Here is a 16621-nt window from a genome sequence, read left to right as displayed (position 1 = left end):
GGGGAATCGTGAGGTCGCACTGAGACAGCCCAGGTGCCGCACAGAGCAAGGCTCCTGCTCCGTGGCCAGTAAGTGGTAACCGCCTGTGGTTATCATCTTTCCACAAGCTTGCTTTGCACCCCCGCCAGCTTCCAGGCCCCAGGTGCAGATACTGTGACTCAGTCTCTGACCTAAAGGAGTTCCAGGTCTGCTGGGGAGACAGACCCTAAAGGAACGCACTGCAACACAAGTTAAGTGTAGTGACCAGACACGCCCAGGAACGTGGGAGAACAGAGGAGGCTTCTTGACAGAGGTGACTTTTAAGGGCTGTCGGTCTATTTAAGCTTTCACCACAACCCTATAAGGAAATATTATTATTCCCATTTTACAGACCAGAAAATGGAGACACAGAGAAGTCAAGTTCAGGGGGGAAGATCAGAGGAGAGAGGTGGGAAGAACTAAGGGGAAATCAGATCGATGCAGAAGGTGGAGGTAAAGGAGGGAGAAAGATGCCAGCAAGAGGCGAGGAAGGAAAGGGCGTTGAGAAGCACTGCTCAGATCAAAGCCCGGGCCTCAGGTCACCTGGGGTGTTTTCAACATTCAGATTCCTGGGCCCTACCCCAGATATGCTGAATCAGTATTTCCAGTTGGAAGGACCAGGAATCCGTATATTTAGCAAACCCACTGGATTAGGGCTGTGGCCTCTCCCAGGCACCAGGTTGGTGAATTGGCACTGAGAGGGATGACGGGTTTGCGGCTTCTCTGCAGATCTCACCCACATATGGAGACCCCACAGGAGGCCACCCAGAGGAGCCACATACCAGGCAAGCCAGTTCTCTGCGAGATGCACCCAGGGAAGACAGGTTGACTGGACTCCCCAGGTCCCAGCAACATAAGCATCAGCCCCTCTTTTTGGAAAAGAAGAAAGAAGATCCCAGGAGGCTTGGGCCTCCCCAGAGCATGTGGGAACTAGAGGGGGAGGAGCTTCAGCAAAACCAGGAGAAAGGAGCTCCAAGGACGGGGATGTGCCTGGAGAACTCAACACCTAGCATCCAGGGACAGGGGAAGGGGGCCAAAGGGACTCTGAAGGAGCTGATAGGGACAGATACTGAGGGCAGGGGGGGTTTGCTGAGTGCAGAGGGCCAGAGAACAATAGATGGGACTTATGAAGGGGAAGCAGAGAGGAGTCAGATCCATAGGCTGCTGGCCTCCAGCCCCAAAGAGATGATAAGGGATGCAGTGTCAGGGAGCCCTCAGGGCGGGAAAGTGCCCAGCATCCCGAGGGGGTTCTGGGTCCTTCAGGGCCTGGAAACAAAGGAAGGCTCCACCACGGAGAAGCCCCAAGAGCAAATAGGAGTGACCAACGCAACCAGGAGGGAGGAACAAGCAGAGATGGCCTTGCAGGATGTGGTCCAGGTGAGAGCAGTTGAGCTCTGTACCTGTCTCTGCTCCCCATCTCTAACCTAGCCCACAGGTGGGTGTCTTCAAGGATGGCCCAGGGCCATTCCAGCCCACAGACCAATTTGCATTGGGCCACACAGGATCATTATGACCTGAGGATGCCTTTTGGAAGTTCTCCAGTTCATCACATGAAGAACACGCATTCTTCAGTTTACCGCAATACCCACCTCTCCCTATTGCCTCACACCAGGCCCACTTTGTTCATCCCGCCCAGCCCCTGTAGGCATCTGAGTTTGTAATCCCTTCCCAACAGTTCTTCGGGGCAGTTGCTTGTTCTCAAGTTCCATAGCCCTCATTATTGGCAGGTTTCTTCCCAATATCTAGGCTCTGCTGTTGCAGGCCCTACCTAATTGCTCCTGTAGATGTTTCTACAGGAAACATTTCAAGCCTTCCTCCAGCATCCTCCCTAGCCTGAGTCTTCCAGATCCTTGAGGTCTGTAACTTCCATCCTTTAGCGAAGGAAGAAATGGTGGCTCCAGGCTCACCCAGGGGCAGAGCCAAGCACCACAGCTCCCAGCGCTGTTCCCAGTCCTGCTCTCCACCCAAGGGCTGTTTCACATGGCCTGGGGTCTCACGGGGGTGTTTGTCAGGTCAGGCACTGGGCTGGGGTCTCTGCCCTCCTCCTTCAGCTTCCAGTTCCCCTCCTTTTACCCTCTCCCTGCCCTCAGAGTCTCAGACATGGGCTCCAGAAAACCAAGGAGCAGGCCCAGCACCAGGAACAGCTGCTGAAGGAGCAGGAAGGGGAGCTGAAGGCACTGCAGGAACAGCTCAGCAGGTAACCTAGGCAACCACCAGTGCCACAGGGCATGGGAGCCAGGAGGCCAGGGGGGCAGGAGGCTTACATTCACGGTCACACCAGCAAGCGTCTTCTGAGCACCTCCCGTGCACCAGGCCATGTGCGGGCACAACTTTGGCATGCCGTGCATACAGGAAACTGTTCCCACCCTTAGGGTGTTCCTGCCCCCCACCCCTCCCCTCTGCTTTGCCAGCCCCCTCCCTCACTGGCCTCCCTCAGTAGCCCCAGGAGAGGTTTATGCATCCCATCCCTCCCTTCCCTCCCACACTCACCTTTGCGCCTTTCTGCTGCCTCTTCTGGGCTCCCCTCTCTCTTTTTTGTCCACGCAGCCTCCCTCTCCCACCACACTCCTGCCCCACTATCTCTCTCAGTCTCCCTCTTTGCCTCTTATTTTCCTGTTCTCTATTGTACAGTCGCTCTTTCACCCTCTTGGTTACAGTAATCATAACTATCATCACTGAGCACTTACTATGTCCCTGGCACTGTTCCAGGTGCTTCCTGGTAACAATCTCAGGAGATCGGTCCTCCAAGAACCCCCATTTTATAGATGAGGCGGCTAAGGCTCAAAGACCCACCTAACTCACCCAACATCAGCTAGTTAGTAGAGGAGCTGAGATCCAGACCCTACAACTGACTCCAGAACCATTGGGCCTAAAAGCTGCCCCATCAGCCAGTATCCCCAGTGCTGGTATGTCAGTCTCCTGTCTCTCCCCTCAGCCTCTCTCAGCATCTGGCATCTTCATCCTCCCACCATCACATTCACCTCAAGGGTCCAAAGCGCATGTTTTGTCTCTGTGTTCCCCCCTCAGTCTCTCAGCGTCTCAGTTTCTTTGCCATAATTTATTTTTAAAGAAATTATGACACCATGCAAAAATCTTCCTTGGTCTGACTCAGTTTCTCTGTGTGTCTCTCCCTTGGTCTCCACGTGCCTCAGTCTGCCCGCCTGCCTGGTCTCTCCCACTTGACTGACACCTGCCCTGACCCCCAGGGGAGCCTGCATAGCTGTGATTCAGACTGAATCACAGAGCTGTCTATTGACTGCTTAGTAGGCTGAGAGAGGCCCCGGGGCCCAGGAACCAACCCCAAAAGGCCTCCGGGAACTCCTCCCACCAGACTGTCAGCTGAGTCCTGTGGTTTGGTCAGCAAAGAATCCCATGATTCAGGCCCTAAGTGAGTGCAGGGGCCTAGCCCACTCAAGGCCATCTCTGGGAATCAAAGCAGGCTGGAAGGAGAAGCCAGGAGGCTCCAGGGAGACTGCCCAGCCCCAGGCTGCTCCCTGAGGCTGGGAGAGCCCTTGTTTCACAGACCCCTGTCCTGCCCCCATCATCCCGTCCATCATTCGGTCGTTCCACAGACACTCGGAGCCAGACCTGTTCTATGTGCTGAAAATACTCTCATGGACAAAACAGATAAAATGCCTGCCCTTTTGGAGCTTACATGCCAGTGGGGGAGGCAGTTGATAAATACAAGCAAGTAAAATACATAGGATGCAGATTGTGATAAGCTCTAAGAAGAAAAAAATAAAGCAGGGAAGGGGAATGGGAAGTGTCAGGGGTGACATTTTAGATGAGGTGGCATGGCCAAGGGGGCCTCCCTGGAAAGGTGACATTTGAGTCAAGACCTGAAGGAACTGAGATGTGAAACGTTTGGATATGTGGTCGAGGAGTGTTCCAGGCAGAGGGAACAGCAAGGGCGAAGGCTCTGCAGTGGGAATGGGCATGGCATCAAGGACGCCACTGTAGCCCCAGTGGAGTGAAGGAAGGGAGGGCTGTAGAAAAAGGTCAGGTGGGTAACAGGAGACCCTAGCAGGTCATCAAAAGGACCTTGGCTTTGACTTGACTTTGAACCACTGAGAGTCCTGAGCAGAGGAGGGACATGATGTGACTGTCTGCATGTTAAAAATATATTTCTCTGCTTTGAAAAAACAATTCAGTGGTTTTTAGTGTATTCACAAAGTTGTGCATCCATCACCACCATCAATTTTAGAATATTTTTATCACCCCAAAGAGAAACCCTATACTCATTAGCAGTCACTGCCCATCTCTCCCCAACCCTCCAGCCCTAGGCAACTGCTAATCTGCCTTCTGTCTGTGTGGATGTGCCTATTCTGGGCTGACATGTGATTCAAGGACTCACGCCTGCTGCTCTGTCGAGCTGGTCTGTAGGCTAGCAGGGGTGGAAGCGAGGAGACTGATGATGAAGGGGAGCTGGGATGCACTGGTGGCAATGGAGGCGTCACGGAGCCGCTGGATCCTGGATCCAACGTGGGGTCGGGCTTCCCGAGGGATGGGTGTGGGGTGTGAGAGAAAGAAGGAAGTCAAGAATGACTCCGAGTCTTCGGCCTGACCGACTGGAAAGGTAGAGTCACTGTGTGGCAGAGCAGGTCAGCAGGGAAGGCTCAGGCACTGGATTAGGAGCCTGCTAAGTTCAAGACCCCTGTTAGACTCTAAGTGGATCCTTGGGTGGGCGGCTGAGTGTGGTGTTGGGGAGAGAGGCTGGGCCGGGGGGACCCACCAGAGAGTCATCGGAATGCGGTGGTAAGTTACAGAAGCCCCTGACGTCTAGACAAGAATGCGTCCCCTGCCTCCTGGGATCCAGGGAACTTAGACAAACCCCTCACCCCTGGGAAAGGGGCCGTGGGCTTCGAGCTGGTGATGGTATCTCACCACCAGCGAAGAGAAGGGCCACGGGGGCCCGGACAGTTAACGAACAGTATTTACTGTGCCTCTGCTATGGCCACGTTGGGGGACAGAAGGGAACACAACAGGCAATGTCTGCTCTCACAGACCTAGGGAGACGTAGGGAGACAGACAATAGCTCAACAAATGGAAATACGATGTCAGGTGGTCATGGGCCCTGTGGGGACTAGAGAGAGAGAGAGACAGGAGAATCATCTAGAATTGGAGTCAGGGAAGCCTTGTCCGAGGAGGTGACATTTGAGCAGAAATCCCAACCACAGGAAGAGCTGAACCATGCAGGTGTCTCAAGAGGAGTGCTCCAGGCAGGGGGACCGGCAGATGCAAAGGCCCAGGAGACATGAGCCTGGGGACAAGCAGGCCTGTGGCTGGAGCAGAGGCTCCCACGTGGTGGAGAATCAGAGGGCTCTCGTAGTCTGACCTGGGTTTCTGAAGGACTGCTCTGGCTGTGGTGTGGAGAATAGACTTAAGGTGGGCAGGGATGAAGAGCCCCAGTCTAGACACAAAGGTGAGACACAGCAGGCCCCAGAGCAGACCAGCTGGCAGCTATAAAAATACACTTGGGCTTCTGATACCCACGCCCCGGCTGTCTGGCTGTGGGGCGCTAGGACACTGACCTTCCCTCTTCGGCCTGAGGTCCCTGATGTGCAAAAGGAGATGGTTGGATCTCTTCCAGCTCACATGATCTGTGAGACCATCTTTCCAAGCAAATGGGTTTCCTCTGCCCTCTGGGTTAGACCTCAAAGCAAAAGGGATTAGGACAGGTACAAGTGGAAGGTCCTCAGATGGGGAATTAGGCAAACATCAAATCTTCCCCCCACCTTGGGTGGCAGCATTGAGCTCCTTGGAGGCATGCCACAGGACCATAAGTATCCACCCCTCTCTCCTACCTGCTACCCACTCAGCCCTGGTGCCACAAACCACCGGTGATCAGGGCCCTGCATGGATGCAGGTGTGGGGAGGCAAGAAGAGATTAGAGCTGGACAGGCCTGCATTCAGATTTTTGCTCCCCTCACTTATCAAGCTGTGTGACCCTGGGCAAGTGTTGCTCCCTCTCTGAAGCTCTGTTTTCTTTCCTGTGAAATGATGATCATATCACCTGTCCCATAAATTTGTGAAAATTCAATGGAACAAGGCTAGAAAGCACTAAGCTCAGTGCCGGGCACCTAGTAGGTACTCAGTAGACTTTAATTCCTTCCATGTCCTCTCCTGCCCTAAGAGTGTCTGTCACCCCCCATAAATACTTTAGATACTTAAAATGCTTCAATGGCTTCCTTTGCACTGTGATCAAACTCCACTCCTCCTGGGGCCCCTGAGGCACCCTGCCCACCTCCCACCTTGCCTCCTGTCTCCCCAGCCCTGCCCTTCACGGAACTACAGTGTCACTAGCCCTTCTTGCATTTCCTCAAACAAGCCATGTTCTTGCCAACTTGCGGAACTTTGCATGTGCCCTTGGCTGGCTTTACACGGCTACCTCCTCGTCTTTCAGATCTGCTTAAATGTCGCCTTGTCTAAGAAGACCTCCTGAGCATCCCCTCAACTCTGCATCTTGGCCCCTCCTTTGTCACTGTCACACAATTATCTTACTGGTTTATCACAAAGAAACACACTAACCACAGTGGTCACATTAGGGCCTGGCCACACCAGAGACCCTGGGATCACTGGGCAAGTAAACTAGCTTAGGAAAATGAAATCCTGATACTAAGAAATGAAGAGGCTGAAGACTAGAATGTTCGTTAAAAGTCACTTCTCCCTAAGGCTGCAGGAACTGGCCTTTTTGGAATTTTGGTGGCTAGCTGTGTCGGTTTGATTTCATGGCCCACTCAGCTTTCCTCCCTGCAGCATACTACATGGCTGAATTTTTTAAATTATAACTCAATTCATTGTCAAGCCTCTTCCCCTCAAACACACTCAGCCAGGGGCATGGGTACACACACCCCAGAGGCACGGGTACACACACACACACACACACACACACACACACACACACACACACACACGTACACGCACGCGTGCCCAAGCGCAAGAAAGAGAGAGAGAGAGAGAGAACGTCCAGAGGTCACAGGATGGGCACCACCGTTGCAACACCCACCCATCTGAGCCACGGAGTAAGAGCCTGGGACCTTTTTATTTCCAGTCCATCACATTTCTTGGAACCTTCTAGGAAGCCACTAAAGACAAAAGCAAGAGGCAAGAATAGAGCTGAAGAGTTTCCAAGCCCAAACTGAAACGGAAATTTAAGAAAGCCATATGTTTAAGATTACTTTTTTAAATTGAAGACAATGTAATGAAATTTTTCAAAATATTTTAAAGCCAAAAAGTCACTTCAAATCGTACACCACTTACTCCTTTTCCCCAAACACCACAAATGTTTTCAGCAGGCACAGCCCGTCCGGCCTGGGTTCCCAGACACCCACTTCCCCTCAGAGAGCTGCCAGGTTTGTGAACATGCCTTCCCAGGAAATTACATTTTAAAATGGAAATGTTTAAAAAAAATAAAAGAAAAAGAAGGAAAACAAATGAAAATGTTGGCTTGTGCCCTCTAAAGGAACATGCAAGGCTAGGCCCTGTTTTCACTGCTCTGAACGGTTGATGAAGAGTCAATCTATAGGTGTCAGGCCACACAGTGCCTGGTTCACTGTGGTGTGTGTGTGGAGGCGGGGGTGGGTATGTGTTATGTACATGTGTGTGATGTGTGTTATGATGTGTGTGTGGTGTGTGTGTGGTATGTGGTGTATGTTGTGTGTGGTGTGTGTAGTGTGTGTGTGCTGTGTTGTATGTGTGGTGTGTGTGCCTGTATGTGTTGTGAATGTGTGCTGGGTGTGGTGCGTGTGTGCTGTGTTGTGAATGTACGGTGTGTGGTGTGCGTGTGTGTGTGTGCTCACTTCAGCTGCAGGGGGCATCACCAGCTTCCCTGGTGGGGCTCCCTGTCAGGCAGAGGCCCAGCCCAGCTCAGACACAGATGCTGCGCTTTTCCCTTCACAACTCAGTCTTCCTTCTGCGCCCAGGTGTCAGGAAGAGAGGGCCCGGCTGCAGGCGGAGCTGGAGCACAACCAACAGCAGGCTGAAAGGAAGGGTGCCATGTATGAGGAGGAGCTTGACGGGCAGCGGGACCTGGTCCAGGCCATGAAGAGGCGGGTGCTGGAGCTGATTCAGTAAGGGTGGGACACTGGGGACGGGGGCGCATGGTACAGCAGCTCTGGACCTTTTGTATGTACTAACTCATTTTCTGCTTTCAGCCATCCCCTGCTGTTATTCCCTTCTTTTTTTTCTTTTTATAAATTTATTTATTTTTGGCTGCGTTGGGTCTTCGTTGCTGCACACGGGCTTTCTTTACTTGTGACGAGCAGGGGCTACTCTTCGTTGCAGTGCGTGGGCTTCTCATTGCTGTGGCTTCTCTTGTTGTAGAGCACAGGCCCTAGGCATACAGGCTTCAATAGTCGCAGCACGTGGGCTCAATAGTTGTGGCTCGCGGGCTCCAGAGCGCAGGCTCAGTGGTTGTGGCGCACGGGCTTAGTTGCTCCGCAGCATCACATTGGCTTCTTTCACTTAGGAATATGCATTTAAGTTTCCTTCATGTCGTTTCTTTTCTTTTATTTATTTATTTATTTATTTTTGGCTGCATTGGGTCTTCGTTGCTGCATGCGGGCTTCCTCTGTTTGAGGCAAGCGGGGGCTACTCTTCGTCGTGGTGCACAGGCTTCTCATTCAGGTGGCTTCTCTTGTTGCGGAGCATGGGCTCTAGGTGCTCGGCCTTCAGTAGTTGTGGCACGCGGGCTTCAACAGTTGTGACGCGTGGGCTTAGTTGCTCTGCGGCGTGTGGGATCTTCCTGGACCAGGGTTCGAACCCGTGTTCCCTGCATTGGCAGGCGGATTCTTAACCACTGCACCACCAGGGAAGTCCCTATTCCCATGTTATAGATGAGAAAACCGAGGGTCAGAGAGGCTGGCTTGGCCACCAAGGACACACAGCATATAAGTTGCATAGAGTCCTCTGCATCTAAGGCAAGCTACCCTCCAACCCCCACATACACACACACCAACCAAGGTTAGGAGAAGGGAAAGGAGCCCATAGGTTAACCGAGAGGTAATCGCATGCCCTACACCTGCCTGCCTACTGGACTTCCTCAGACGATTGGGCCTGTGGCCCATCTTGGGTCAGCTGTCCTGGGTTCCAGAGGCTGAGCTCACCAGGATTAATCCTAAACCACTAAGCTCACTGCAGGATGGATGAAATGTGTAAAACCTGCTTTCTACCCTTCAGTCTAGTGAGGAGATAATTCACAGATATACATTATAGTTTCACCTCCTTCAGGAAATAGGACACCATTGGACTCAGGTTCCATTAGAATTGGAAGGTTACTGAGGGATCATCTAGGACTAAATCCTCTTGCACAAAATCCAAGTGATTAAAGATGAGAAAAGGGAGACATCAGCCTGGAAAGAACAAAGAATTTAAGGAATAATCTCCTCTGAGGAGCTGTCAACCGGGAGGAAGCTAATAAAAAATTAGCTATATATCTCACAAAAGAATTTAAGGTAGCTAACAATAAGACATATATATTGTGTATATGTGCATGCATACACAAACACCCCACACACACACACACACACACACACACACACACACACATATAGTTAAAGAAAAACAAGATTTAATGAAAGATGAAAAATATATACTCCTGAAGTGTTAGGGTTAGAACTTAGCTCTGAACATCTTGATAGCAGGATGGAAAAGGGAAACGCAGAAAGTTTCACTGTCCATTCAAAGGAGCAATACCAGTTCATCCGGAGAGACAAATGTTTTTCCTAGTGCTAAAGAAATTCATCACAAGGCCCCAAACCACATAACACAATGTTCCTCCCAGAAGCGTTGTGGAAGATATGGCCTTAAGTAAAAAAAAAAAGTTGGAGCATGAAGGTTGACTTCTGTGTCAAGATGGTAGACTGACCACACGTTATCCAGTCTCCATCCTGAGATCTCACTAAAATGACTGTAAAAGAATAAAACATAAGCAGAGAGAAAGGTGGAGGAGCCAACCACAAATGAGAGATTTCAGCTAATTTCCAGAAGCCAGAAAACAGATGGAAAAGTGGATTCTGGATTTAGCCCAGGTTAGAACTTCAGGGCCCAGAGGCACCAAGAACACAGATGGCAGAAGTGAGACGAGGGGCAGAAATCAGGAAAATTAACTGATAAAGTCATTAGAAAGAGCAGTGTACAACCCGTGCTTTCTGCCTGCCTCCCCCACTGCAGAACATCTAACAGTGAGGGGCCTATCACCCAGGCAAATAACTGAAAAGTCTTTCTCTAAAGAAAGCCCCAGATAAAAGAGCAGAGTGTTCTGGCATTTGAGAGTCTAGAGTGGCAGGTAGCTCGCTACCCAATCTCTCCAATCATCCCCTTCTACTCCCTGGAGCTCTAGCAGCTTTTATCGCCTCTTTCTTTCTTTTTTTTTTTTTTTTTTTTTTTTCATTTCGCAGTATGCGGGCCTCTCACCGTTGTGGCCTCTCCCGTTGCGGAGCACAGGCTCCGGACGCGCAGGCTCGGCGGCAATGGCTCATGGGCCCAGCCGCTCCGCAGCATGTGGGATCTTCCCGGACCGGGGCACGAACCCATGTCCCCTGCATCGGCAGGCAGACTCTTAACCACTGCGCCACCCGGGAAGCCCCCGATCGCCTCTTTCTTAAATATGAAATGACAACCAAGGATCCCCAGACATTTGAAGAGAGGCTAGAAAATAAAGGGGAGTGTGACAAAGGTAAACAAACAAACAAAAATGATCCATCTTCCATGATGCTGTGAAAAGCGACCATCAAAAGATGAGAAGCATTCTTGGAAATTAAAAATATGATCACTGAAATTATTTTTAATTCACTAGGATTAGAAGATAAAGATGACGCAGTCTCTCAGAAAGTAGAATAAAAGCACAGATAAATGAAGATATGAGAGAAATAGAGACATAGAGAATCAATCTAAGAGTTCTAATATCTTCTCCAACTGACAGGAATTCCACAAAAGAAAAGAATAAAAGGGAGGTGATTATCAGATAGAAAATATGAGACACTTTCCCAGCTCTGATGGACATAGATCTTCAGATTTAAAGATTTCACTGAGTGACCAGCACAATAAAGGAGAGGGGTGGGTGGTAAACTACATCTAGATACATCATTGTGAAATTTCAGTAAAACAAAGATAAGGAGAATATCCTAAAAGACAGGTCCACTTATAAAAGGAGTAGAACCCAACAAATGTTAAGACTCAATGGTGTAATCCTTTCAAGTTCTGAGAAAAACTGGCTTTTGCCCTAGAATTCTGTATCTAGCCAAACTAGGGAGCAAGTGGTGAGGTGATAGAGAAGAGACATTTTTTCAGATAGGTCACATAAAATTCACCTCCCACACATCCTTTCTTAGGAAGTTAATTAAGGATGTGCTCCAGAAAAACAAGGAAATAATCCAAGAATAGAGAAGATGCAGAATTCAGGGAATAGTAGCTCTAGCCCATGAGAGAAGAAAAGGGAATTCCCAAGATGACAAGGGGGCAGCAAGCCCAGGAAGCAGTCAGTTCAGGCTACAGCAGAAGTATTGAGGGCCCAGGAGGGAGGGCTCAGGGGAGAAGAGCATCAGAAGAATATCTGATATAATGAAGAATTAGGGGCGTGGGGGATTAGGCTATGTTAGAGGCAAGTCATGCAAAGAGCAAAGAAAGGCAATTAGAAAGTCCTAGAAAAACAGAAAATTTCCAAGAAGGGAAATGTTACATCTTAGCTTCAGTTGATGCAATATGCTTACATATTGTCTGATAATGTAAATACTATTCATTGATTTTTTTCAGTATTGGAATCAACCTAAAGGCAAAGCACCGAAAACAATCATAATTCTAGAACAAACCTAAATGTTACCACCTAAACAATATTAACTATAGAACAGAACCCAACAGGAATTTCTGTGAAGATGGAAATGTCCTGATTTTGCCCTGTCCAATAGGGTAGCTACTAGTCCCACGTAGCGATTGAGTACCTCAGTGGCTGGTGCAACTGAGGAACTGAAGTTTTAACTTTATTTAACTTTAATTAAGTTAAATATACACCTGATATCACTTATATGTGGAATCTAAAAAATACAACAAAGTAGGGCTTCCCTGGTGGCGCAGTGGTTGAGAGTCCGCCTGCCGATGCAGGGGACGCGGGTTCGTGCCCCAGTCCGGGAAGATCCCACATGCCGCGGAGCGGCTGGGGCCGTGAGCCATGGCCGTTGAGGCGTCCGGAGCCTGTGCTCCGCAAATGGGAGAGGCCACAACAGTGAGAGGCCCGCATAACGCAAAAAAAAAAAAAAAAAAAAAAAAAAAGTAGTGAATTAAACAAAAAGAAGCAGACTAACAGATATAGAGAACAAGCTAGTGGCTACCAGTGGGGAAAGGAAAGGGGGAAGGGACAAGATAGGGGTAGGGGATTTTTTTTTAAAGGGGGTTATTGTGGGATTACATGAAATCATGTGTGTGAAACTTTTGAAAATTGTAAAGTACTATAGAATTTAAAGAATCATTAAATTAATAAATAAAATTAAAAGTTAAATATACATCTAAATAGCCACATGTGGCTAGTGGCTACCACATTGGGTGTTGCAGGAATAGGTAAGTTAGGAGGTTGAGAAGGAGGAAAGCTGAAGGGCAGGGATGCTGGCACCATCTTAGTACAGAATGGCAGTCGTATGATGCTATCTATAGTCAATGAATGAGCGAGAAATAAATGTCTGAGTATATTCTGTAAAATTCCAACAGTAACCAATAGAAGAACCAAAAATGGGGATATAACTGCACTGGGAGGAAGGAGGAGGAGTTAGTGAGGATGGTAATAAATAACCCACATCCTCAAATGTTAAGACTCAATGGTTGTTATGCTTTCAAATTCTGAGAAAAGCTGACTTTTGCCCTAGAATTCTCTATCCAGCCAAACTAGGAAGCAAGTTGGGGAAGTGACAGAGGAAAGACATTTTTTCAGACAGACAGGTCACATAAAATTCACCTCGCACACTGCCCTTCTTAGGAAGTTAATTAAGGGTGTGCTCCTTGTGATATCAAGGAGCTCTATGGAAGACGTTCTTTCTTGATAAATCACGGAGGAGGAATATGAGCATATTACTTAAATATGGAAATAATATCAAGGAGAAAAAGCTAAAGCATGTAAGAAGTGGTTTGCCACTGAGTGTGGGAAGGAGGTATATCTATTGCCTTTTGATATAAGTCCTTCCATACTGTTCGATTTTTAAATCGTACGTGTGTATGTCATTTTGATAAAAATGTTGAACAACCCATATTCCTAAACATTCTTTAAAAAAACAGGATAGTTTTGCAGGAGCATAAACATATGTAACTACATATGGTACACGTCTTTCTCCATCACTATGTCTCTTTCTTGGTCTCTCCATCTTTCTCCATATTTGGCTCCCTCTCTGTCTGTGTCTCCATCCCTGTCTGTCTCTGCATCTTTTCCCCTGTGTCTTTCTCTCTCCCTCTACATTGATCTCCCTGTCTGCTTCTCTGTGTGCCTCTGTCTCCTTCTCCAACTCCCTGACTTCCTTTTTGTCTCTCTGTGTGCCTGTCTCTCCGTCCCTTTTTGTCTCCCTCTCCATTTCTGTGTCTCTTTCTGCTCCACTGTCTCTCATCTCTTTTGTTCTCTTTATGTGTATATCTCTGTGTGACTCCCTCTCTGTCTCTCTTTTCTTTGTTTCCGTGCATCTCTTTCTGTCCCTCTGTCTCTCCATCTGTGCATTTCCATATTTCTGTCTTTGTGTGTGTGTGTGTGTGTGTGTGTGTGTGTGTGTGTGTGTGTTCACCTCCACCCACCCATCAGAGAGAAGGATAACCTGTGGCAGAAGGTCCAGCATCTCTCTTCCTTGGCCCCTGGATGCTGTGTTGTCTGTAACAAGATCTTTGGTCGGCTGTCTCGGCGGTACCTGTGCAGGTAATGGGTGGGGGGGTACAGAATCCTTCCTCTGGGACAACCCAGTTTCCACCAGCCCACAGCCCGCTGCCCACTCCAGGGAAGAGAGGGACACAGGAAATAGGCATTTATGAAAGGTCACTTAAAGCTGGCTACTCATTTTACCCGACATTTTGCAGACGTGAACAAGAACAGTGGAAAGGGGACAGACAAGGAATGGCATCTGGAAGATGGGACTGGGTAACCCTTCCACAAATAGACTGATTAATCGATCAGCTCATCTCATCTGGGAAGAGATTTCCTGTACAGAGGAATCTGCTTCCCTCACCTTGCCCTGGAAACACAGTGGCAGGACAAACAGCAAGAGCGAGGACAGTGGGCTGTCAAGAGAACCTGCCATTTGGAGTTAGAGGACCCTGGAGGGGTGGGGCATCGGGACCCCTTTTAGGAAAGGGAAGGCCTCCTGAGACAGACCCAGGGCCATTCTTCTGGGAGATGGGAAACACACAGGTGGACACAAAGGTGCTCGAACCCCATGACCCCCTCCCCCATACACACCCACACATACCCACTCTTCTGCTTCTGCTCCCCAGGCTCTGCGGAGGCCTGGTTTGCCATGCCTGCTCTGTGGATTTTAAGAAGAAGGAGTGCCACTGCCCACCCTGCTCCCAGAGGAGAGAAGCCCAGGTCCTCTGACTGAGACCCACCCACCCCACCTGATCGGCCGTCCCCTCGGCCCTTCCCAGCCCTCTGGTCTGACCAGTCCTGCCTTCTAGAAGTTGGCCATCTAAGGTGGAGAGCACTTGAGTGGACAGACCGTGGTGTGGAAGATGGAAGGAGCCGGGCTGGCAGTCAGCAAAGAGGTTCTAACCCTGCGTCTCCCACTGGGTGACTTTGGCAAAGCTGTCAGGCTTTTTCCATAACATGAGGGAGTGGGCACCATCCTCTCTAAAGTCCCTGCAGGCTCAAAGTCCTTGTCCAAGAATAAGGCCCGATGGCCCTGACGTTGCTCCTCTGCATTCCCTTCTCAGCCAGCCCATCCTTCATGATACACGGGAGCTTCCTGTCTGCAGTCTCCTTCGGAGGTCTGCTTTCATCCTTAACAGCTTTCTTTAGGTACTATTAATGTATAATACATTTCACATAAACCTGATGAGTACAGTCTGATGAGTTTTGCCTTTAATATACACCCTGAAGCCATCACCATATTCAAAATAATAGACACATCCATCAGTCCAGTTTCCTTGTGCCCTTTGTCATCTCTCCCTCCCCCCACCTCTCCCCATCCCCGGGCAACCACTTACTTGCTTTCTGTCATTAGAGACTAGTTTGCATTTTCTAGAATTTTGTATAAATGGAATCATACAGTATATTCTCCTTATTATCTGCCCTCTTTCACTTGGCATAATTATTTTATCATCCGTGTTGTAGCATATATCAAGTTCCTTTTTACTGTTGAGTAGTATTCCACCGCATGGATATATCCCAATTTATTTACACATTCACCTGTTGCTGATACTTGGGTTGTTTCTAATTCCAGGCTATTACAAATAAGTTTCCCATCTTCACCTGTGTACAAGTCTTTGTATAGACATATACCTTTATTCCTCTTGGGTAAATGCCTACAAAATGAAATGGCGAGGTGGTATGGTAAGTGTATGTTTAACTTTTAAGAAATGGCTGAGGGCTTCCCTGGTGGCACAACGGTTGGGAGTCCGCCTGCCGATGCAGGGGACACGGGTTCGTGCCCCGGTCCGGGAAGATCCCACGTGCCGCGGAGCGGCTGGGCCCGTGAGCCATGGCTGCTCAGCCTGCACGTCCAGAGGCTGTGCTCCGCAGTGGGAGAGGCCACAACAGTGAGAGGCCCGCGTACCGCGAAAAAAAAAAAAGAAAAGAAAAAAAGAAATGGCTGAGTTATTTCCTAAAGAGATTGTACGTTGTACCTTCCCACCAAGAGAGTGTGGGAGTCCCAGTTACTCCCCAGGGTGTCTGGTTTGGTGGGCAGGAGGGGAGGCTTGAGCCTCTCTGCCCTTCCCTTCCAACGACTGTGCTGACCTGATGGGTCCCAAGTTGTGAGCACCCAGAAGAAGGGGCTGATCTAGGTAACCCTCTATGCAGTGCTTACTCAGCTAGACTTTAATATTAAAGACAGTTGATGAGGACTCGTTTAGCTCCATGGTACAAGATCATATCCCCTGACTGCCCAAGAAGTCTTACACGAATTATGATCATTCAGTGGCCACCCAGTTGTGGTACTTTTGACAACGCTGTTTCAGAAGAAGTGTGGGCCCCACTGTATGACAAGGCGATTAGCTGCCCTAGCTGGGCTCCAGGGCACACTTTGTGGTCCCAAAGAGGCATGCATGCTATCTCTGTCCCCTCTGCCTCACGCAGACTGCCAAAGCCTCTGCAGCGGTTGGGCAACCCTGTCAATCTGACCAGAGCCCATGGACCACCCCTTGGGGTAGGCCGCCCAAAGTTGCATCCCATTACCATCTCAAGGAGGAAGAGTTTTGTAACAGCAGTTCCTGCCCTGGAGAGCTGGTGAGAACTTCTCCTTATCAAAGGCAGCGACGAGGTGGGGGGCAGGGAATGGAGGGAGTAAGGGGCGGAGCTGGGGCTCCCGGAGAAATCAAGACAATAGAATCACCCCTGCCCTAAAGGACAGCGGTCCCTTTCTGGAGGTTCGACTTGCTCAGATACGTTTATTAGGGCAGGTTCTTATTACAGCAGAATACATCACAT

The 16621-nt window shown here is 49.4% G+C and overlaps 1 protein-coding gene across 1 annotated transcript in view; it reads left to right on the top strand.

The window, feature by feature from the left end:
• Window positions 1-14572, top strand: part of RUFY4 (RUN and FYVE domain containing 4) — an 18560-nt gene extending 3988 nt beyond the window's left edge. Inside the window, exons 7-11 of the mRNA XM_007451427.1 lie at window positions 748-1395; window positions 2109-2215; window positions 7941-8087; window positions 13787-13897; window positions 14470-14572. Of these exons, the coding sequence (XP_007451489.1) occupies window positions 748-1395; window positions 2109-2215; window positions 7941-8087; window positions 13787-13897; window positions 14470-14572 (1116 nt within the window). The remainder of the gene's footprint in view (window positions 1-747; window positions 1396-2108; window positions 2216-7940; window positions 8088-13786; window positions 13898-14469) is intronic.
• Window positions 14573-16621: the final 2049 nt, after the last annotated feature.

The sequence above is a fragment of the Lipotes vexillifer genome, unplaced genomic scaffold, assembly GCF_000442215.2.
Source record: "Lipotes vexillifer unplaced genomic scaffold, Lipotes_vexillifer_v1.1 scaffold1145, whole genome shotgun sequence".
In the NCBI taxonomy this organism is placed as follows: Eukaryota; Metazoa; Chordata; class Mammalia; order Artiodactyla; family Lipotidae; genus Lipotes; species Lipotes vexillifer.
The sequence above is the reverse complement of the archived record's forward strand: the minus strand, read 5'-3'. Positions and strand labels throughout refer to the sequence as shown.